This window comes from Nannobrachium achirus (genome assembly GCF_963921795.1).
Source record: "Nannobrachium achirus genome assembly, chromosome: 10".
Taxonomy (NCBI): Eukaryota; Metazoa; Chordata; class Actinopteri; order Myctophiformes; family Myctophidae; genus Nannobrachium; species Nannobrachium achirus.
In genome coordinates, this window is record NC_137819.1 from 49,036,568 (window position 1) to 49,059,067 (window position 22,500).

Below are 22,500 nucleotides of genomic sequence, written 5' to 3' on the forward strand. Positions count from 1 at the left end.
CACTTTTGGCTTTCTGGCATGGCGCCAGTCCTGTAGGTTTCATGGACTTTTTGAGTTAAAGGTCCAACATAAAAAAGTAGTGCGACTTCAAAGGGAGGTCACAAAATGGATCAGTGCCCACAGCCACTGAAGATGTGTGTGGGTGCGTAGGTGCGTGCGTGTCAGACTTATGATCTGTCTGGCATTCATATCATCCTGTATCACTGTGGATATCAATGTCAATGCATACAGTAATGTTTTATGAAAGGTATCCCGTTCATAATGATTTGCACAAGCATGGAAAAGGTGGGTTGAACCACAGGGTAAATTCTATTTCAATGTAATTTAATGGCCAGTAAAGTAGCACTAGCAACTTCTGTTCTAGGGCAGAATACACACATTTAAAATGCACATATGTGAATATATTGTAATGAAATAGTATTGGAGTCAGATATAGCTCAGTCAGAATAAAAATGTGTCATGTGAAGACCTCAATCCGAAGGCAATTGAAATCCGGGCAATAATAATATTATAATAATACGAAAATCACTACACAGTATGTCTACACTCATGTCATCAACATGGTTCAGGAAGATTTTGGCAAAACACATTTTTGCCCTATTTGTGGAGATAAGTGACCTACGGTCGCTTATCTCCCGATTAGGGAGCCTTACTGGTAATAATATTATTACCCCAAGGTCAAGTTTTCAGATACACTGAAAATAAGTATTCAAATGATACTGTACCTCTCTAATAACATGCATAAATTACTGACCAACCGTTGTGTCGTTCAGAAAGAACAGCAGAAACATGAATATTGCTCCTGGGACTTGTAATTAACGAACTAATTGCGATGTATTGTGAGCTTGTAGATCTGCATAGCATATAATATGATCATAAAGGGTTACTGTGGAGTTTGCAGTCACAGGTTCAAGTGTAGTGGGTGAGAACCTGGTCTCTGGAAGCCACATTATGTCCCTGTTGGCTTTAATCCCATCTGTGCCTTCTCTCCGGTCTCTCCCGTCACACTGGTTCTCTCTCAGCTTTACTGCTGTCTGTCTCAATAAAGAATGCGGGGGGCCTCAAGATTACAACATGTAACTTTACACTCCAAAATCCATTTAATCTAACACAGGATGACAGGTTTTTCTACCCTTGTGGTAAATGTTATCTCTGCCTTAGTGGTTCCCCCATCAACGCTCCAGAAACGCAGAATGGCTGTCATTTTGCATCAAATAGAAGGCCATTTTGGACTTAAGTGCTGTCGGTACAACACCATACTTTGAAACCACTTTCAGCGAGCGTAACGTTAACGTGTGTGTATGTGTATGTGTGTGTGTGTGTGTGTGTGTGTGTGTGTGTGTGTGTGTGTGTGTGTGTGTGTGCGTGCGTGCGTGTGTTCCCTCTCTAATCATAACCTTTTTATTTCAATTCGGAGTACAATTGAGGGGCAAGCCCTCATTTTCAATGTAACACGATATTCAACAGGAATATACATTTACAGCAATATTAAATATGAATCGGAAGACAGAATATTCAGAAAACTAAAAAATATGCAAGGAACTAAAACAGATATCAACAAAAAATAATTAAAGCTGTTACAATCTTTGAGTTGACCCAAGGAAGGCAGAGATCAGATTTTTAATGACGTTTGGAGCTCATTCCAAGCAGATATTGCTCTGGCTGAGAATGCTGCCTTGCAGGGCCAGTTCCTGGCATAAGCAATATAAGCGGTCGCTTAGGGCCACAACCACTAAGGGGGCCACATCACATTTTTGTCATGTATCTCCTATCCAAAAACTAGCGTTATTATTTTAATATGCAATAAAACTAAGTATATGCCTCCAAAAATAACATTTGGATCTGGTGTTGCCGTGGTTATGACTTTGTGTGTGTTGTGACCTGCCAGTCACACAGCTGCTCCAGTCACTGTCAGTAATAAATCAATGTGCTGAGGCGATCAGGGCTATCATAACATTGCGACACATAAAAAAAGAAACACCCAAAATGTTGCATGCGCATCCGTCACTGGGAAAATAATCTCGCATGGGGCCACCTGAGTCCTATAGAACTGGCACTGTATGAGCAAATGAAACTGTGAGAGTCAGGAAGACACTTGAGCGGGACTGGTAGGAGCTAGGATTCTGATTCAACTTATCAGAACAAATATAAGGGGGGTGCATTCTTGAGATGCCTTTAAAAATAAAAAAAAAGATACCAGTGCTTATCATGCCTCACAGAAAGAGAGGATAATCCTGCGTTCCCATAGAGTGTACAATGATGGGTACCATATCTGTCACCAGTGACCCATCTTAGGGCAGAGTGGTACACAGTATCAAGGCGCTTTAAAAATGTATACTTTATAAATAATGTCTAAATGGAGTGGAATTGACAAATATAATAACATGTCAATTTCCCTTCTGATTAATTGGTAACTGACACACATTGAAATGTGGGACGAAAACAACTTGATCTTCGGATAGTCTTGGCCCTTAAACTGGGCAAATCTGGACAATTTTAAATAAACAGGGCATCAAACATGACAGGACTTATTAAGATTTAAAGGTTGCAGAGCACCTCAAACGCAGCATCTCAACGTGCTTTGATCACATGCGGAAGAAGCTGTAAACAACGAAGCCTGATAAACATTATGGTCGTCAGCTACAGGTACAGTACATAGCGTGTATTCAGAAGACATTTCAGATACAACAGGCAGGTATACTGTACCAGATGTGTGTGCACTCTCATGAGTACAGTACTGTCTGTGCATAATGTGTTAAGTGTAGGTGTGTCTGTGTGTTTATATAGTCACAGATGCACAAGCATGGATGATAGCTTGCAAATGACTGTTTTCTTCTGTGTGCATACCACGTTGTTTGTGTCTTAACTCCAGCCCTGGGCCCTTGAGTAATGCGTTTTTTTTTATCACAGACAAGTAAACAACCTGGACCCAGAACACAAGGTGAAAGCAATCTATTAGAAACCTGGTACTTTGTCCCCAGGACTTCAGCGGAGAACCTCTGATTTAGGCCAATCTCAAAACACCTGTCTTTTCCTTGTGACTTTTGTGGACAGAAGCACTACCTGGGAACTCAGCAGGTGTTTGCTTAGTGTGTCCACACTTGGCACTTCAATGCGACATCCTTCTTGGATCCGTGGTGAGATCCATCTAACTATGCCCGCGGAGGATGTGAGTGGATTTGACAAAATAAACGGCTCATACTCTTGGGCCTGCAGTGGTTGGCAGATCACTCTGATGAGGTAAACAGTTAATTAAATAGCTTTCTCATTTGATAGTGTACAGAACACTGATATCAGTATTTGACTGCAGACAAAATGCAGACATTAGGCTATACATTATGGACTCTTTGCCAATGACATGTTTGTTATTGTATGAATAATAAGACGCATTAATAGAGCATCCACTGGCTATTAGTCTGGATTGTATCAAATGTTAAGCTTATCAGTTCATCATTAATTGCGACCGTAGGTCGCACTTACTACAGAAAGCTCCACCAGGTGTCCGTGCGTCAGTCAGTCAGTCCGTCAGTCCGTCCGTCACACGTCAGACGTCACACTTTTGCCCTGCTCATATCTCCGCAACCGTTGCCCCGATCCATGCCAGATTTTGCACACACACTCCTTACCTGCCAAACTACAACCTCCAAGGACCCCCGGAGTTCCAGGGACCCCCAGGTCCATGGGGGACCCCCAGGTGTAAAAAAAAATACCAAATGTGCAAAAATGACCAAATGACCACCCCCACGGGGCTGCTCACGGGGAATTCCCGGGGACCACCCACTCCTGCTACTCCAGAACGGATGCAAAAGTGGTGGCGCCCCCAGTGGAGGACCCCCTCCACTGCAGCTCACATAAAATGCCCTAACTCGGCCTAGGAGCGTCCGGGACCTATTCGTCCGCCAAGGCAACGCGGAGACCCCACCCCTCATTTCTCACATGGCCCTCTTCTAGCGAGACCTACGGTCGCTTATCTCCCGATTAGGGAGTCTTACTGGTAGCTGGTTAATGAGAGTTGCTGATGGCAAAATTTACATCCTAAGCCTAACCAATAAGCATACAAGACATTTAGATTTATACAGTCCTTACAACCCACTTAGGCTGCCCAAGATTTCAGTTTGGTAGTTATTGAAGAAGCCTTCTTTTAGTAAAAAAAAAGTGTAGCCTAATTACTTGTCCACAGCTTGCAACATCAACATCAATTTGTCCGACAGTGTCCATGATGATGCACGAGTTGCACACCTCCACACTTTTCAGGCATGCAAAGTGTGCTGCTATCCTACTGTTGGCAATTGTAAAGCTGTGCACGGCAATGAAGTGATACCCTATGAGTACAATTAGCGTGTCGCAATGTTCGGGGGGAATAGAAATGCCTTCATTACAGTGTAGACATAATGTACACCGAGGGCACTGGGGACATGTGGTGGGAATATGACTCATTTAATAAATTACCCAGTTTGTCCCCACATGGCTGTCACACCTCACTGAGATCTGAGGTCACCTCGGCAGGTGGCCTGGCTCATCGGAACTCAATAAGGCCAGGGTCTGACCTGAGAGCGTACATATACCTGACAGTTAATAACCACCAGCTCCAGTTTCAGACCTCATTTGTCTCAGTCTTGTCTAGGTCTCTAGTACGGGTCTCAAATGGATCATAATTCCCACACTGTTTCTTTCACTTATCTATTTGTTTCCCACCAGTGACTGCCTGCATCTGTTCGTCGTCTGAAAGCCCTATGCTGGGGGGAAGACATTTTAGCTGTCTAGGTCATGCCTTGGCAGATATATACACAGCGCAGCAACCCATCTCTACCCCTCCCCCCTCTGTACAGTATGTTTGCATTTACAGTATACTGTATAATTATGTATATATACAGTATACAGCATAGAGTGTGTTTGCGTTGCGAATATATATACCAGTAAGACTCCCTAATCGGGAGATAAGCGACCGTAGGTGGCTTATCTCCACAAATAGGGCAAAAATGTGTTTTTCCAAAATCTTCCTGATCCATGTTGATGACATGAGTGTAGACATGCTGTGTAGTGATATTCGTGATTTTAGGGCAAAAACTGTAGGAGCAGTGTCCAAAAATGTGTTTTAAAAATCGGCCTGAAGGTGGCGCTAGAATAGGGCCATGTGAGAAATGAGGGGTGGGGTCTCCGCGTTGCCTTGGCGGACGAATAGGTACCGGCCCCGGCTCTCCCGGACGCTCCTAGCCCGAGTTACGGCATTTTATGTGCGCTGCAGTGGCAGGGGGTCCTCCACTGGGGGCGCCACCACTTTTGCATCCGTTCTGGAGCACCAGGAGTCGGTGGTCCCCGGGAATTCCCCGTGAGCAGCCCCGTTGGGGTGGTCATTTGGTGATTTTTGCACATTTGGTCATTTTTTACATCTGGGGGTCCTTGGAGGTTGTAGTTTGGCAGGCAAGGAGTGTGTGTGTAAAATCTGGCATGGATCGGGTCAACGGGTGCGGAGATATAAGCAGGGAAAAAGTGTGACGTGTGACGTGTGAGCACATTTGGTCATTTTTTACATCTGGGGGTCCCCCAGGGACCTGGGGGTCCCTGGGGCTCCGGGGGTCCTTGGAGGTTGTAGTTTGGCAGTCAAGGAGTGTGTGTGCAAAATTTGGCATGGATGGGGGCAACGGTTGTGGAGATATGAGCAGGGAAAAGTGTGACTGACTCACTGACTGACTGACTGACTGACTGACTGACTGACGCACAGACAGCCCGTGGAGGTTTTGGTAGTAAATGCGACCTACGGTCGCAATAAATACATACGTTAAGTTACAATACATGTGTGAAACCAGTAGAAATGAGAAAAATGGAACGGGGAGTGGCGTGACCTTCCCACCCGGCACAGTGATGCCCCCTGACTTAGCACTCAGTTGATAGGTCTAACAGGGTCAGTTGTGAGTCACAGCTGCACATGCAATGCAAACAGATGCATGCACGTACGGTACGTACGTACATGCACTCACTCACTCACTCGCACGCACGCACGCACGCACGCACGCGCACACACACAGGTAGGTACGTAGGGGAGGTTCTTCAGGTAAAAAAAAGGTGATGGAAGGAGTTAGAAACGTGGAGCATGCTCATCCACTCTAGTGATCAGGTGCAGGACAAACAGGAGATCAGCAGAAAGTAATAATAGAGTCCACACTGTTTATTGCAGAAACAGTGGTGCGTGTTATGCAAATGCAAAATGAGGACATATCAAGAAGGTGGATGTCAGCTATTGTTACAAAAGGTTTGATCAAATAAAAAGTGTCCTATAGCTGACATAACGCTTAATCGAGATTATACCTGGCAGCTCACAGTAATGTTGCAGATATACTGTATGTAACAGTGCAGTAGTGACTAGTGAGTGGTTAATTCAATTTGGGATTTTTTTAAATGTGAAATTCTATGGACTGAAACCATGGTGTGTCCTGAAATTCTATGATGTACGGTATTGAAGTCTTACCTTGGAGCTTACAAGGAGCCACTTTCTAAGGACATAAATCTACGTGTGTGTGCTTGTATGTGGAGGTGTTTCTTATTAACTTAAGAGGATGCGTGCACTACTCAAACTTCTTGTAGTAATTTCTTACGGGTGCACGGTCTACAAAATGTATTTTTGAGTCGCAGGGATTACCAGCACTCACGGAAATGTCCTTCAGGTACTTTGATTAAATTGGTTAGCAAACAGAACAATGTTCACGTTTCAGCACCTAGTTTCTTATCAAAGAATTACTAAAGTGGGAGTTATTTACACTGACTTGTGTGCGTGCAGTGTGATTGATTGGTTGCTATGACTGTGCGCGCGCGTGCGTGCGTGCACGCGTGCGTGCGTGCGCGCGTGCGTGCGTGTGTGTGTGTGTGTGTGCGCATGCACGCACGCATGTGTACAGTACATGTGTATTTCCATGCCTCCACTTACCCAAACCTCAGGGGACAAAAGCAAGAACTCCTCTCCTTCCAAGGGTATACATTTATCATAAAAAAAACAAAGCAAAAAAACAACAACAACAAAAAACCCCACCTTATCTATTCCAAGAGAGAGGGCAGAGGGTTTGGGAGACAGCGAGACGGAGGGATTTGAACTTGTGATAGAATGTTAATTCACCTCTATTATTGGTGTTAAACGTTTACACTGGGGTATGATGGGATAGGAGCTAACATGTGCTGATAGCGCAGAAGGGAGAAAGGTGTGATACAGTATACCAGTTAATATCCACAATGGAGGGAAATAAACTCACAGAGACAACAGGATTCTAGTAAATGAGCACAACCTCTCACTGGTTTGGCTGCTAAATGAGTTTCTTTTCAAAAATGCAAAGAATTGAGCTCTTCATCAATGACTGATGTTCACTTTTCAATTCATGGGATGGCGCCATCGAGAGAAGGCTGCTTCCGAGAAGGCTGCTTCCTGCTTCCATTTCACAGTTCTTTCCTTTTTGCACTTTTTATTCTTACTCTTTCTATGCACACAGCTGCACAAAGACATATGACAGGCAATCGCTTTTTGACATCAGGTGTCGGCATGGCTCACTGTATTTCTTTGACTTCTTTGAGACGAATCCCCCTTCCGGTTTTATTGTCGGAGAACTCCCATTCATCACCGTAACCACATCAGAGACCAGAATACAGACGGAGATGATGCCGCCGAGGAAAACGATCAGGGGATCTAGTAAGACTCCATGCTGATAAACCTCCTCTACCTTCCATTCTGCTACTGACGATTTGTCGAATGTACAGTCCTTAGAAAAATTCCATCACAAAACCAGGCATTTGCGTATTATCTGCCTTACGGAAACCAGGATGACCGAACATATCCCAGATTCATTGATTGATGGCACACATTAGCTCTCTCGTAAACAAAGAGTAAGAGGGGTGTGTGTTATGATAAACAACTCCTGGTTAAGGAATGTGCAAACCGACCCTGAAATATATTTCTTACGATCTAGAATATATGATGCTAATGTGCCGTCCATACTATCTCCCAAGAGAGTCATATACATGTTGTTTACAACCATTCCCAAGGCTACAGAGATACATAACATTAAAGGAATTGCACATCAGTGAGCAGGAGATCGCTCATCCCGATGATGCCTTTATTGCTGCAGGAAACTTAATGAAGGTTCTCCAAAAAATATACCAACACATTACAACATAAACGTGTAGTGGGAGAATTCTTTACCACCCTTTTCCGGGACAGCTGCAGAGCCCTCCTCTACTTTCCATTCGGCAAATCAAATCACATCTCTTTTCGAGTACCGGAGCAGACCGGTACTCCCTTCCTACAATCACTGAAACTAAAGCCTGTGAAATATAGGCTTGAATCGGGTCGGAACAGTCAGATTCTACACTACTACTACAAGCCTGCTTCAATCAAGTGGACTGGGTATGCCTTGTTGGCATGCATCTGGGAATAATGCAGACAAGTTCTCAGACACAGTCACTGGTTTTATTAGTACAGTAAGTGCATTCAGGACATTTAAAATTCTCAAGGTCTCATGACATGCTGTTTTTACAAAACATAAAAGTCTTTATCATGGTCCTTCAAACGAGTTTTTAACTGAAAAATGCACTTCCATGGCAGTTTCATTTCTCTCTGTGTTCTAAGGCCTTTGAAAGAAATATACTTTTTGCCTGCGGTTGTCGCTGTCTAGGAATTTTGCCTGTCAATCATCGCCTCTGCTCCGCCCCCGCTGGGGAGAAAGAGAGGGGAGGGGCTGGGAGATGATGGGGCGGGATTGCCCGTCTGTGACATCAAAGACAGGAGTTTCGTTTCACTTTTCTGAGCCTAATTATTCCCGGGAAAAAAAAATCACTGAATGTTCAAAGTGGCAACAGTCCGCCATTCCGAAACACCGCTATTCCGAAGCAGGGTTAGTAGTCCAGTCATTTTAGGGTTAGACCCGGAACAAATTGCAATAGTAGCAAACTCAACTGATTCTGTATCCTCATTATGTCCTTAGTGAGGGAAAAAAAGTCCCAAGAAATCCCACCGGGGCAAAGTTTTGAAAACGACCTATCTACCTTCACTTACTATACACTACAATATAAAGGAAAAAATGACTGAAAAAAAATCTGCTTTAAGTGGGATGTGAGGGGTCTAACTAGGGGTTTGTCATCATGCTGAATCCATTGCAGGCATTTGTTTTGCACAAAAAACATTCTGTGGGCTAGAAATGGCCTTAGAAAACAATACACGTATGGGTGCGTTTTCATGTTAGTCGGAGGCCTTAGGGTTTTTTTTTTTTCTCGTGCTAATCAGTCTAAAAGTTCAAAATTTTGCACAGATGTAGTTCAGGGCATGCTCTAATGATTTAGCTAGGGCGCCCGAGTCTGCAACATTCGGGGTCGCCACAGCGGCCAAATCAAGTTGGGCTCCCATCGACTTTAGTGATGAAAAGTGATGAGTCATCACTTTTCAGAGTTTTGTTGGTGCTGTGGCGACCCCGAAGGTCGCAGACTCGGGCGCCCTAGCTAAATCATTAGAGCATGCCCTGAGCTACATCTGTGCAAAATTTTGAACTTTTAGACTGATTAGCACGAGAAAAAAAAACCCCTAAGGCCTCCGACTAACATGAAAACGCACCCATACGTGTATTGTTTTCTAAGGCCATTTCTAGCCCACAGAATGTTTTTTGTGCAAAACAAATGCCTGCAATGGATTCAGCATGATGACAAACCCCTAGTTAGACCCCTCACATCCCACTTAAAGCAGATTTCTTCTCAGTCATTTTTTCCTTTATATTGTAGTGTATAGTAAGTGAAGGTAGATAGGTCGTTTTCAAAACTTTGCCCCGGTGGGATTTCTTGGGACTTTTTTTCCCTCACTAAGGACATAATGAGGATACAGAATCAGTTGAGTTTGCTACTATTGCAATTTGTTCCAGGTTTGGACAAATTTTGGCCTAAAATGACTGGACTATAGGGTTAGGTTTAGGGTTAGGGTTAGGGTTAGGGGTTGGGTTAGGGGTAGGGTTAGGGTTAGTTAGGGTTAGGGTTAGGGTTAGGGTAAGGGTTAGGGTTAGGGTTAGGGTTAGGGGTAGGGTTAGGGTTAGAAGTCAACGTTCGGAATAGCGGTGTTTCGGAATGGCGGGGTGTAACCGTTCAAAGTTCAGTTTTTTGGGTGTAATTGAGTTCAGGAAACCTTAAAAAAAAAAGAACAAGAATTTGATATCATGAGTGAATCTCTCTGCCTTCCTTCCTGGCAAACTGAATCACATGGTGAACTGAAAAAGGCACAACAAAACCTGTACTGCCTCCGTTGCCTCAAGAAATTCACTGTGTGCCCCAATATATATTTGACATTACTTGTATTATATTAGGAATGTTTGACATATCTGACTTGTTTCTCTTGTTTCTTTCTCTATTCTTTACCCCTTTCTTGAAACTGCAAATGTTGGGAGCTTATAGGACAAATAATTCTACCCACTTTCTTACACCTGCAAAGAATACATCATGTTTGAAATCAAATCAAATGCTGATGATGGCTGATGAAGGTATTCATGAGAGATGGTCTCATTCTACCTCTGATTGCATGTACTGCAGAGCCAAGACCCTGTACCGTGTAAGATAATATTTCAAAAATTGAAGCCTAAATTATACTCTGTCATGCAATAGAGGATAAATGAAGCTTGAGTCACACTTAAACCTGAATTAGCATTTTATCAACCAAGGAAATACGTAGGTTACTGCCTGTCCTTGAGAAAGGATGATAATTCATTACATTTTGCTCAATACCTGAGAACTGGTCATTTAGATATAACTAAGTATCATCATGTAGGTTTAGTTTGTCTTCATATGTGATTCTGTAATGAAATCCTTCAATCAAATTTACAGACACGGTAGAGAGGGCAGGAACCTGGGTAGAAATCCATTGCATTGAAAGTTCATTTCAAAGCAATGTTCAGGACCTTGCATTTGAGCTCACCAGTATTGCTGTGAAGGCATCACGGTGAAGAAACCTGAGACTTAACCTCACACTAGGCCCGCAGGGGTATTCAACAAAATTGTCCAGGGGGCCACATTGACAGAAACCCAAGGGGCCGGGGGCCGCACTAACGTACCCCCCCCCCCCCCCCCCCCCCAGCTATTAATCTAATGAACACTTGAAACAACGGGCACGACCTCAGAATAGACCTCTAAATTTCTGTTCAACAAGTTGACAACTGTACACATGCTTTCTTGTTTAAAACCTAGTGCTAACTACATCACACTAGTGATGGCCAACCTGGCTTTTGATGCTATCTTAGAGTAGATGTCGACCTTATTGACAGTGCACACACAATTGCCTTCTTTGATGCTTTAACGATGCTCAACGAGAATCAGGTGGGTCGCAGACACACACTCCACTCTGCTGCAGTGCTCTGACTGGAGTCTCTTCACTTGAATATGATGGAATATGATTAGGGATTACTGTGATTATGGTAAGATGAAGCTCACGTTTCATATCGCGCAAACCATACCTATAACGTTCATTAGTCTCCCAAAAAAAAAAACGATTTTTGGATTTTTTTTTTTTTTTTTCAAAATCTTTTTTTTTTTTTTTTTTTTTTTCCAAAATTGCTCCAGGGGCCACAAGGAAGGTCCCCGCGGGCCGCATTTGGCCCGCGGGCCGCCAGTTGAATACCCATGCACTAGGGACTGACATTCGCCAATTTAGACAGCTGAGATAGCTATGTTACATGTGGGATTTGAAAGGGGGGAATAAAAACCTGCTGGATGGTGGAATGAACGAATGGGGTTTGAGTCTGTGCTGAGGTACATAATGTCCAGACAACAGTGAGATCATGGTTTTAGTTGAAGATAAAAACAGATTTGGAACATAGGCTACTGGATACAGAAATCTCACCCAGAGCAGGGGTAAAATCCAGGACTAACATTTAACCCCACTATAAACCCAAAAGGCTCACCGGTTCCGACAGCTGGGCAATCATAGTTTTAGGATGTGAAAAATGGGATTTAGACTGCATGAGCTAACAGTAACAGAGAACTTGTTCATTCTGATCAAAGAGCTTTCATGGTTTAAACAAGACAGTCTAATAACAGTTTGGCTTCCATGTGGATCTCTGTTTATGGCCAGTTTTTTTACTCCATATTTGTGCAAGGTTTCAGCCTGAACCGACCACCTTTAACCTCCATTCTAAACGTATAAAGTTTAATACGAATAATAATCTATCTATAAATGCGAGAAGTCTCTGCGTGTCTGTAATCCGCGTATCTCGAGAACCGTTCGTCCCACCGGCTTCAGATTCGGCACGCGCGTTCCCCGCCGCGGCGCGGAGTGCAGTGCCGGGTCTCGACCCGACCCGACGCACGGTTTTCCCGAACCGGCGCGAAACGTTCGGAATCTCCTTATGCGGGGTTGATTGTTGACATCAGGCTGTTCCGGAGGAAATCGGCGAAAGCTCTGACTCATTGTGACATCACTTCATAAAAGGCTCTGACATCACGTACGCCACATGAGTCAACAAAAAATCTCTGTGATTGTGTATGTATGTATGTAATCCGCGTATCTCGAGAACCGTTCGTCCCACGGACACGCGCGTTCTCCATATATGGGCATAAAATGAATGCCCCCATATATGGGCATAAAATGGATTGCAGACAGACAGATACAGATATCTCCATATATGGACATAAATGGACAGAGGCAAACAGATGGTCAAAGATCTCCATATATGGGCATAAAATGGACGCAGACAGACAGATACAGATATCTCCATATATGGGCATAAATGGACACAGGCAAACAGAACCGGCACTGTGTCTGCAACACAGTTGGAGGCACAGACAGATACTCCATATATGGGCATAAAATGGACGCAGATAGACAGATATCTCCATATATGGGCATAAAATGGACCCAGAACTATAACTGCAGTGATCTCCATATATGGACATAAAATGGACGCCGACAGACAGATACAGATATCTCCATATATGGGCATAAATGGACACAGGCAGACAGATGGTCAAAACGGGCCCTATGAAAACAGGTATAATGGGGTTTGCATGAAAGGGCGGGGCATTCATTCCCTATTTACATTGTTCCGAGTTGGCCAGGTCGCCGACTAGACGCGAGCTTCTAGTAATAATAATAATGGAATTATATTATATATAGGCGTTTTGCTAAATTAGCCCCAAACACACAGAACCATTCTAGATGAACCTAGTCTTGAAGCCACACACGGAGACAGGGGTCATCAATATTTTCGTACATTGACAAATGTGTCCGTGGCAAAGACTTGGTCTTGTTTGTGGCTAATTCTTCTTCTTTTTTTTTCTTTTTACACACCATTATTTAATTAGAGAATATCAGTCTCCATATTTTCTTCAGAATATGCAAGACCCTTATTTACTATGACACTATGGCACGGTAGGAGTACGACTAGTACTAGAGGTTATCAAACTTTTTTTTTTTGCAAGGACCAAGGGTCCATTTGGTTCCATTTGAACACTCTCAGAGTTACAGACCTGTTATGGTCATTCAGACATTCAGGGCTAGCTCTTTGTGTTACTGGCAACATTATTGTCCACTCATTTTGTATGTCCGTAGCGAAAATGGAATTTTGACAACAATGTCCACCACGAGCCAGCATGGCGACGACCCCTGCGCGGAGGTACAGGAAACTCACCCATGCGGACAGCGGAGAGGATGTTGGCCTGGCTGAAGGAGAGCGGGGCCGAGGTCAGCAGCAGGAGCAGGAGATAAATCGACAGCAATAGAGCTGGCAGAGCCGGCATCTTCCACTGCTCCTCATGGAGAATGGTCTGCTGGCTGCCTGTACCGCCACCTGTGGGGAGAAACATAAGGCTCTCGTTACAAACCAGACTGGAGGTACTGGCTGGCCATCTTGGTAATCGTAAGGTTCCCGGTTTGATCTCCAGTTCCTCTTGGCTTTGCGTCGAAGTGTCCTTGAGCTAGACATTTAATCCTTAACGGCTCCCAATGAGCAGGTGGTGCCTTGCACGGTTGCCTCCACCTTCGGTGTGTCAATGTGTGTGTGTGGGGTGAATGTATGTAACACAATCTAAAGCACTTTGGATGTTGGTGCTATAAAAATGCACCATTTACTGTGCATTATGTTGTATACTGCATTACTGCAGAAGTGGATCGCTCATCATACTCACCGCCGGCTATATAATCACACAGCATTTGTAAGACTAATGGCTTTGATCACATAATAAAGTCCTACGTAACTCAGTGATGTGGCACTGACTCCGTTATAGAACCAATTTGCCTTTATGGTTGCTAGGTCTAGTCTAGGGTTTACTTTCCAACCGAGATTTTACAATAATGTATTTATTGTTCATTGTGACAAACACCTAAATGAGTCTCTGCATGTGAACTACTGCAAATTCATGTCAATTCAATTGCTGTACAAATTAGGACGATAATTATAAAAAATTGAATGAGAGCATTGAATGTTAAAATCGCCTAAAAGAAAGTGACCCTGACATGCTCCACAACAAAGCCTCACAAGAGACTCTATCTATCGAGAGATGCCCCCCAGCCATATGGTTTTGTAGCTCTATTCACAAACACAAGCAGAGCAGAAAATCAGACAGAAACCCCACTAGACTATACCAAATTATAACAAAACAAAAAAATAAATCTAGCTATCTATCTGACTCATTGGAAATAATCAACAAAAAAACAGAGCAAATTTGAATGCTATTTGGCCCTAAACAAAGAATACACAGTGGCAAAATCCCTGAGCGCTGCGACTGATCAAAAACTATTGCAATGCTGCAATGTTTACACAGCTCTCTTTATGTATTTCTTCATTCTCATAGGCCTATACATTCAGTTTTTGTATTTTTTATTTCACACTTACAAGTGTAGGCAGAGACGTGCAGAGAATGTTAAAGAGGCAGCGGCTATTTTCAGTGCTTGATACCACACTGAACTAAGCATAATCAAGTCAAAACTGGATTTCTATTCAGGAGAGTTTGGAAAAGGCAATTCTCTTAAATGCTGCCTTCAGGTATGGCATGGAAAGAGGGCATTTTCATTTCTTTAACCATAGTAAAAACGGCATTCATGGTCTGGAGAGGGCACTTTTTACAGACAGATAAAAGGGCAGGGGCTCAAGCCCCCTTGATGTCTATGTGTGCACGTGCCTGAGTGTAGGTTTCCCTTGCCAATAAAGCCCCACTGAATTGAATTTAATTGAGACAAAAAAAGGGGAGAATAAAGGTGCATTTGGTGAGAGAATGCAAGAGAGGGGGCAAAGGGAAGAGGGAGACAGGGAGAGAGACAAAGACAACTATAGTCTGAGTCTATTATGTTGTACAGTGAGCGAAGAGAAAGGAAGAGATTTAGAATGACTGAGCTCAGGAGGTGTGACGAAAGGAGCCGGAATCTTCAAAGTAGATTAGAGCGAAGAGTGAAGTGAGATTTTTTCATTAGCGGGCCGGGACACGTGTGTGTGTGTGTGTCTGTGTGTGTGTGTGTGTGTGTGTGTGTGTGTGTGTGTGTGTGTGTGTGTGTGTGTGTGTGTGTGTGTGCATGTGCGTGTGCGTGTGTCCACGTGTTAATTTAAGAGATACAAAGGTAAAGGATTTTACTGTGTGCGTATGTGTCATTGTCTGCATGTTTGTTCTGTATACATCGAACGCTGACACATCTGAGTAATTGTCTCCACCAGCCGAAGGCTGAGGGAGAGTATGTTTTCCCCTCCGTCCGTCCGTGCGTGCATCCGTGCGTCCGTGCGTCCGTCCGTCCGTCCGTCCGTGAGTCCTCGCAGTTTGTGAGCGCCTAATCTCAGTCGCCGTTGGCCCGATCGCTGCCAAAGTGAGCACACACATTCCCTGGATGCCAATCTAGAACCTCTGCCCTACATTTTTTAAATGGGCCTTTTCTAGCGCCACCTAGTGGCCGATGTTCGCAAAACACATTTCTGTGCACTACTCTTACAGATTTTGTCCAAAAATCATACAAATCGGTAGGCAGTATCTCGACAGTCATGTGATCGACACGGATCTGTCCGATTTTGCATATTCCATCCTGATTGGCTAAGATTGGCTTCCAAAGTTTGTAGGATCGAGCCGTTTGGAACAAAATGCCTCAAATCACAAACGCAAAGTGCGATTATCATGAAATCGCGCACACACGTTCCCACTAGGCCGAGGAAGAAATGCCACTTATTTTTTTTAAATCAGCCTCATGGTGGCGCTATAACAGGCCGATTTGTGGTTTTACCTATAACTCCACCGATCAGTTTCAAACTTTGCAAGCACACTCCCTAGAAGCTAAGGATAAACCTTTGCCCTGCATTTTTCACATAAGCCTTTTATAGCGCCACCTTTGGGCCGACTTATGTAAAACACATTTTTGGATATTACTCCTTGAGATTTTATCCAAAGATCACGCAAATCGGTACACAGTATCTCTATAGTCATGTGATCAAGTCCGATCCGTCTGATATTTCATATGCCATCCTGATTGGCTAATATTAGCTTCCAAAGTTTGCAGGATTGCACCACCAGGACGCACGGCCTGGTGGAGACCTGTGCTCGGAAGAGCACTGCTTCTAGTTGTAAGTCGCTTTGGATTAAAAGCGTCTGCTAAATGCCTAAACTGTAAACTGTAAACTGTAAGTGTGAGTCGCATCACGGCAACCACACTTGCAAATTAATTCCGTCCTTGTCCCTTTTATGCCCATATGTGGAGATCCCTGATGTCATCAATATTACCCATATCTGGGAATGCCCATATATGGACATATTGTGATAGTCTCTGTTGTTTCAGTGTGACCTCGCCCTTAGGGCGTCTTACTGGTAGTAAGTAGTTATATACAGATATGCATGAGTGTGTGCATGTGTGGGCATGGCCTTATAGTGTTGAACAGATCTTACACCGCTCAAACCCATCATGCAGCGTTATCTCCAGTCTGTGGACAGATTGTCGGTGAGTCATGAAGCCTTCTCTACTTAATTTGCTGAACCTGCCCTCACTCTGTTTACAAACCAACACCCCCCCCCCCCAACAAATATCCTGCGTCAATTTTAATTGGATTCTGAATAAATTGGCCATCTTCTTGTAAAAGTTGATGGACGCAACTTACGCAAGTGAGACAAGGCAGTGGCGAGGCATTGAAAGAAGAATGGTGATAAAGGATGGGGCGGGGAGAGAGAGAGAGAGAGAGAGAGAGAGAGATGGCAGCAAAATGAACAGCAAGGGAGATGGAGGAAGAGAGTGATAGGCTGTGAAAAAGAGAGAGCGCAAGAGGAACGGTGAGAGGAATTAGACAGACAGACAAAGAGAGTCGGGGGCAGGCAAAGGAAGGAAGCACAGTGACTGACAGAAAGCAGAGTCGGAGAAGACAAGACAGGCGAGTCACGGGAGGAAATGAGACATGGTTGTGGGCAAAAATAAACAAATAATGATAACAATTAATTAGAGCGTTCCTGTAGAGGTGTTGTGGTGTCAGCTACAGTAGCAAGCCCACGCAGGGGGGCCTTGTGATACAAACATTCTCTTCCTCCCTCTCTCTCTTTCTGTCTGTGGGACTCCATCCAACCAGAGATATTCTGGAATGTTATCATCTATATAGGCATTAGGCATACTGTATGTATGATATCTATATGTATGTACCGGTATATATGTATGTACGTACTGTATGTACGTACGTATCTATCTATCTATCTATCTATCTATCTATCTATCTATCTATCTTTATATTATGTATACACACTTTATTTTTGAGAAAGCAGGCCTGGGATCCGAGGTTAAATGGAAGCCATGCTCTTGCTTTTCAGGAGAGCTTTAACTCAAGTTGGCCATAAGCTGCTCTGATGTGTGGGTGCGAAATCTGTTGGCTTTCAAAGCGCTCTGCAGAATGCCAGAAAGACTGGGGGTTAGAGAGGAGCGATCCGGATAAAGTGTTTTTTTCTTTTGGGTAATGGGCCTTAATGCCAACCTAAATATGGTATATTAGCTCTCCTCTCCCAGCGGGGATAACAAGATTTTGTTTTGCTTGTTATTTTGCAGCAGAGAGCATCGTGGATGCTATGGCAGCATCTTGCTGACTCGGCTTGGAGTAATGACATTGTAATCCCCTCGTTTAACCCCTCACCAGCAAGGGAGCAATAGGTGAGGGGAGGAAACCAACGGGGAGTACAGATCAGTTCACTTTGGTTAACACTGTGGAGTGAGTCATTCAGATTCCTCTGAATAAATAATGTCACAGGACTTCAGGTCTCCATCGCCAAGCAAAGCATGTTCTTCATACGGCAGATCATCCTGCTAGAGAAAACTATGGTCCACGACTCCACGGCCTTCAGAGATTCCATCCTCATCACCATCTGGTTCAGTGCCCCCACTGGCAAGGACAGCGGCAGATTGCAGCGGATCATTTGGTCAACCTGCCGTCTCTCCAGAACGAAGGACGAGGTCAGAAAAGATCATCGCTGACTCATAGCTCCCTCTTCCAAAAAGAGGTCCAGCAAGAGGCTCAGTCAATCAAGACCAAAAACCTTGCAACCATCTGAACAGTACAGCACTACCAGTAACCCACAGTCCCCAACCCACTCCACCCCAGCTGCCACGCACAAACTGTATGCATGCATGCACCAAATAACTCTAGAACATATATTACCTTTACAACAAATGTGAGCAATTTATTAAAACTCATGTTTCGAACATCAGCTGTTCTTCCAAGCTTCCTTTGTCTAATGATTAACTGAAGCTAAAAACCTGTATAGTGAGGACTTTACTACTTTGTTTTTTTCTCCAGCGTCTTTATAATTTAGAGGGAGGATGATCTGAGATTGACTGTCCGTTGACAGGCCAACTGGCCAACCAGTGCTGTAACTCAACTTGATCACTCATTCAGTAACATTCAGATCTAAAGGCTGGCCTGTAAAAGCAAAAACAACACAATGATTTGTCTATAAATAGGGCCGTGTGGTATCAGGCCGTGCATGTAAATCATTTAGTTTAATTTTCCATTCTCGTGGCAGATTTGGTTTTGCAGCATTTAATTAGCACGAGGTACTGAACACACTGGTATTGCAAATGAACACCAGTCTCAGCTCGTCGTGTGCACATGAAATATTGCTGACTTAATTCTTTTCACCTATGATTCTTTTTTTTTTAAGCCTGAGGACGATATTTACTCACACGCAATATCTGCTTTTGGATCTGCGCTTCATAATGAGTTTACTCTTACAGTATGCTATAAGCAATTATGTATTAAATGTACATAAGTGAAGTAAATTAAAGTGAGGAAAAAAATAAAACACCCACACATTAGTACATTAATATATAAAACATTATCTATGATAATTAATCATTAGTGATGCCTGCAGGCTGAGAACCAAGAGGTCACATATGGGCACTACCTTCTCTCCCATCTGTCGTTCCTAAGGCACCATATTACCATAGAGCTGAAAACAAAAAACATGCTCATAGCTGCCTACTGAACAGTTTTGGAGTGTATACTGTACTTATACGACACTACTCCCCAATATGAGCCGTGTTTCAAACAGTGCACAACAACGGAAAAGGATCGAGCTGACATTCCTATACAGAGTTCTATCAGCATCCGCAGTTCCACACTACATCATTAACCTGGTACTGTTCAAAAACCTACCAGCAAACGCTATTGACATGGTACAGTAGGATAGGGGGAGAGGCGTTTGGAAACAAGTGGGAGAAATTAAATGTGAGAGACACGGTGCAGCGCAGTGCAGTTTAAGGGGAGGGGTGGTGCTGCTCCCTGAGGTATCTTAGGTTTTTATTGAAACAGTACTGAGCGGTAGAGTGCGAGGAAATTCTGGAGAGAATTGATTCTGGATTCAGAATCACTTTTCATCACTGAGTGAGTACAGTAAACGCACAGGGCTTTTGTCTTTGTGACACTGGCGCAGAGATATAAGCGACCATACAGTGTACTGACAGTGACACATGAAATACACTGGTATGGGGGGAAACTGTGGACACAGGTAACATTTTCTTAGCTAAATTTCAGTGTGTGTGTGTGTGTGTGTGTGTGTGTGTGTGTGTGTGTGTGTGTGTGTGTGTGTGTGTGTGTGTGTGTGTGTGTGTGTGTGTGTGTGTGTGTCCCAAACCCCCCAAAACCCATCACATATTTATTGTCTAAGCACTAAGTGATTTCTATAAGAGCATTACAGAACATGTAGGCCACTGCTTTGTTCAAGCCATATTACACTAATCCTCAGTGAATTCTGTGGAAGATTTTAATAGATTATGATCATACATCAAACAACACAATTAGTGACAGGAAACATGGCGTGTATTAGCAAACAAACACGAAGTCTCTCTCAAGTGGATTGCAGATAGTCGCTTTCTCTCTCTCCCAGAACATCGCTAATGATTTGCCACTGTACCTCGAAGAAACACGCGTGCCAGCTGTGCAGTGCCACAACATCACTCTCTGTTCCAGCTTACAAATAATGTGTTATTAAGTTCCGGTGGCTAGGGAGGCCATTCATCCTGACAGTGGGAAAGGAGTCAGGGGCTTGGGTATACCCGTGAATGAGCAGAAGACAAGTAGACAGACGGAGAAGACAGGCAAGATGAGTAAAGGAGATGAGAGGAACAGAGTAAATAAAGGGAAGAAGGGGTGGTGGTGGTCAGGGGCATGCAGAGAATGTTAGAGGGGCAGGGGCTGACATTTCTGAAAGGGCCTTTTGGTGAAAATATAAAAAATAGCAGACCTCCAAGCTCACAACGCGTCGCAGCGCTGTGCTTGATAATCACACTGAACTAAGCATAATCAAGTCAATACGGAAGATGTGGCATATGGCATGAATTTCAACACAGTGAGGGCAATTCCTTCAACATAAGACGCTGCGTTCAAGTTCAGGAGAGTTTGGACAAGGCAATTCTCTTGAAACGCTGCCTTCAGTTATGGCATGGAAAGAGGACATTTGCATTTCTTTCACCAGAGTGAAAACTGCATTCATGGTCTGGGGAGAGGGCACTCTTTACAGACGGGTAAAAGGGCAGGGGCTCAAGCCCACTTTGATGTCTATGTGTGCACGTGCCTGGTGGTGGTGGTTGGAGAAGGGGAAGGATAGGGATGTAGAGAGGGATGGATGGATGTGTGGAGGTGACACAGTGACCCTGGGGTCTCCTCTGGACTCTGCTGAGCTGGGGAAGCTGAGGCTAAATCACAGGAGGCAAGCCAACAGGGGAGCAACAAACCACAATGTCAGCAAAGACCGATGGAGAGAGAGGAGGAGGAGGAGGAGGAGGAGAAGAAGAGGGGATGGGATGGGTACAAACACCAGAGTGAGAGGAGAGGAGGTGCATCTAGTGTGCGTGTGCGTGTGTGTGTGTGTGTGTGTGTGTGTGTGTGTGTGTGTGTGTGTGTGTGTGTGTGTGACAGACAAATTGGAGAAGAGGAAAGAGGTTAAGGAGAAATGGGGGGGGGGGGGTGGAAAGATTGTGAAATAATGATAAAATAAGTAGGACAGAGAGGAGAGGAGTGTAGAAGGATGTGTATGAGGTGGTTGGACACCATTATGGGGAGAAGACTACTGTATATAGAGCTCTATTTTCGTCCATGGCTTACCCCTTGTCCCTAAACTTCTTTACCTTTTTTTTTTTTTACTATTTTTAAAAACATTTAAACACATTTCAAATAGCCGATCTACATCGACACGTTGTGAGCTTGTAGATCAGCTATTTGAAATATAAAAATGTTTTTCAAAATAGTAAAAAATGGCAAAAGAGTTTAGGGACAAGGTGTAAGGCATGGAAGAAAATAGAGCTCATTATGAGAGCAAAAAGCAGAGCAATGGCTCGCGATAACAAATACGGTAATGGATCCTAAAGTCAGCTTGTGCACGCTGCTAAGTGCTGAGTTTTAAAATGTAATTCGTCCTGCAAGGTACAGTATAGTAAGTGCTACAGTATAATGGTCTGCCTCCTCCTATGACTTTTCAGAGATGTTTGCTTTAAACATAAAATCATTGTTGCAATGGTAAGAACTCAAAAGGCTCTTGGAAACCAGTGCTTATATACACAACGAAAAGAACACTGCAAAGTTCTGACAACCAAGGTGAACTGCTTCTCGGTCCTGTATATATACACAAGCACTTACTTCAAAACATTCTCAAAGATTAACCTTGGTCAATGAATAGAAGATAGGAGACCTATCAGAGTGAGAGATGACAGCGAGAGAAAGCAAAACAAGGGTGAGGTGACGAGATGGGGGTGAGGTGGGGCTCAGAGGAAGAGAGAGAGGGGGGGAGGGGGTACTCCGAAGTACTCCACTTGGTTTGAATGGATAAAACAACTTGTCCCACAAATGCCCTCATCCACCTCATTTTACCTTTCATCTTCCTCGATCCTTTACCTCTACTGTACCTCTCTCCTCCTGTCCCCTACCTTATCTAGCCTCTCCTCCGCCTCAGCCTGTCCCTCCTCTAACTATACATGTCATGTACTGTTCTTCTCTACTATTTCATCCATTCTCTGCTCCTGTACCCTTTCTCTGCCTCAATCTACCTCATTCTGCCTTTGTT

General features: G+C 43.8%; 1 protein-coding gene across 1 annotated transcript in view; it reads right to left on the reverse strand.

The window, feature by feature from the left end:
• Nucleotides 1–13,788, reverse strand: part of LOC308293122 (glutamate receptor ionotropic, kainate 5-like) — a gene marked incomplete at its 3' end in the record, with an annotated part of 97,517 nt that extends 83,729 nt beyond the window's left edge. The window contains exon 1 of the mRNA XM_080735557.1: nucleotides 13,635–13,788. Within this exon, the coding sequence (XP_080591683.1) occupies nucleotides 13,635–13,743 (109 nt within the window). The 5' untranslated portion in view covers nucleotides 13,744–13,788. The remainder of the gene's footprint in view (nucleotides 1–13,634) is intronic.
• Nucleotides 13,789–22,500: the final 8,712 nt, after the last annotated feature.